The sequence below is a fragment of the Sinocyclocheilus grahami genome, unplaced genomic scaffold, assembly GCF_001515645.1.
Source record: "Sinocyclocheilus grahami isolate Dianchi unplaced genomic scaffold, SAMN03320097.WGS_v1.1 scaffold4656.1, whole genome shotgun sequence".
NCBI lineage: Eukaryota > Metazoa > Chordata > Actinopteri > Cypriniformes > Cyprinidae > Sinocyclocheilus > Sinocyclocheilus grahami.
This window is the reverse complement of record NW_015509554.1, coordinates 9,416-10,590: the sequence shown is the minus strand read 5'-3', so window position 1 is coordinate 10,590 and position 1,175 is coordinate 9,416. Positions and strand designations below refer to the sequence as shown.

The following is a 1,175-nucleotide window of genomic DNA, read 5'->3' as shown; positions in this document are numbered from 1 at the left end:
CTGGAGGCTCTTCGTGGCACCAAAGATTCATTGGAAAGGCAGCTGCATGATATCGAAGACCGCCACAACACCGACGTTGCTAGTTATCAGGTCAGTTTATTAAAAAATAAAAAATAAAAAAAAGTGAATACATTATAAGTTTAACTTAAAAATATTAAATGTATAAATATTAAACGAATGAATAAATAAATGCTAAAATAAAATATACAATTATCATGTATTTTATGCATAGTTTTATTAAAAAATTCAAATGTGCTCTCGATGTTTAATGATTTTTATGATCAAATCCTGCGCTAGTATAATGGAAGTATGAACACTGCAGTTGCGCGTTGCGCAAACCACTTGAAATAATGATTTCGGATGAGTTTACGCAGTTCTCATGATATGACGGTAATGTTTTGAACTTAGGGTGTACTTAAAGGCACGTGACTGTTTTGCAAAACATAGAATGGCCCAAAAATGCTGCACACTAGGTTTTGAAACGCAGCCATTATTTCACAGGTGGTTTGCGCACTGCGTAAAAAAAACATACGTTTTTACTAGCGCTGCAGGATTTCATTTCAGTGGCCTGTTGGGTTAACTTGAGCCAGATCTGTTAGAATTTATTAAACAAGTCATAAAATGGATGTAGGGTGCTACATTGGATACCAAGAGAGCATTTACACCAAAATGAGGAATTAAAAGAATTAAAAGTTGTTTAACAAAAATGAACAGATTTTTATTTTAGTCATGAATGAAGTTGTAAATAAATGTATTGCATCTGCTTCAACAGGAAATGATTCACCAACTGGAAAATGATCTGAAGGGAACAAAATGGGAAATGGCTCGTCATCTTCGGGAATACCAGGATCTGCTTAATGTCAAGATGGCACTGGATGCTGAAATAGCAGCTTACAGGTATAGAGTTGTGCACCTTTTTGCTTTTTTGCATGTCATTCATTTGATTAATGACACTTTTCTCTCTCAAATGCAGGAAACTGCTGGAGGGTGAGGAGACGCGCTTCCGTACCGTCTCTGGAAGTATTTCAAGCCCTGTGTTTGCTTACAGCCAGCCTAAAACCTCGAAGATCAAACATAAAATAGTGGAGGAGATCATTGAGGAGACCAAAGGAGAGAGCGACCTCGATGAGGATCTGGCAGAGGTGGCTAAAGAAGTGGCGGAAGAAGCTGGTGAG

The 1,175-nt window shown here is 37.4% G+C and overlaps 1 protein-coding gene across 1 annotated transcript in view; it reads left to right on the top strand.

Moving 5' to 3' along the window:
- Positions 1–1,172, top strand: part of LOC107576925 (neurofilament medium polypeptide-like) — a gene marked incomplete at its 3' end in the record, with an annotated part of 1,991 nt that extends 819 nt beyond the window's left edge. Inside the window, exons 2-4 of the mRNA XM_016263047.1 lie at positions 7–90; positions 773–897; positions 974–1,172. Of these exons, the coding sequence (XP_016118533.1) occupies positions 7–90; positions 773–897; positions 974–1,172 (408 nt within the window). The remainder of the gene's footprint in view (positions 1–6; positions 91–772; positions 898–973) is intronic.
- Positions 1,173–1,175: the final 3 nt, after the last annotated feature.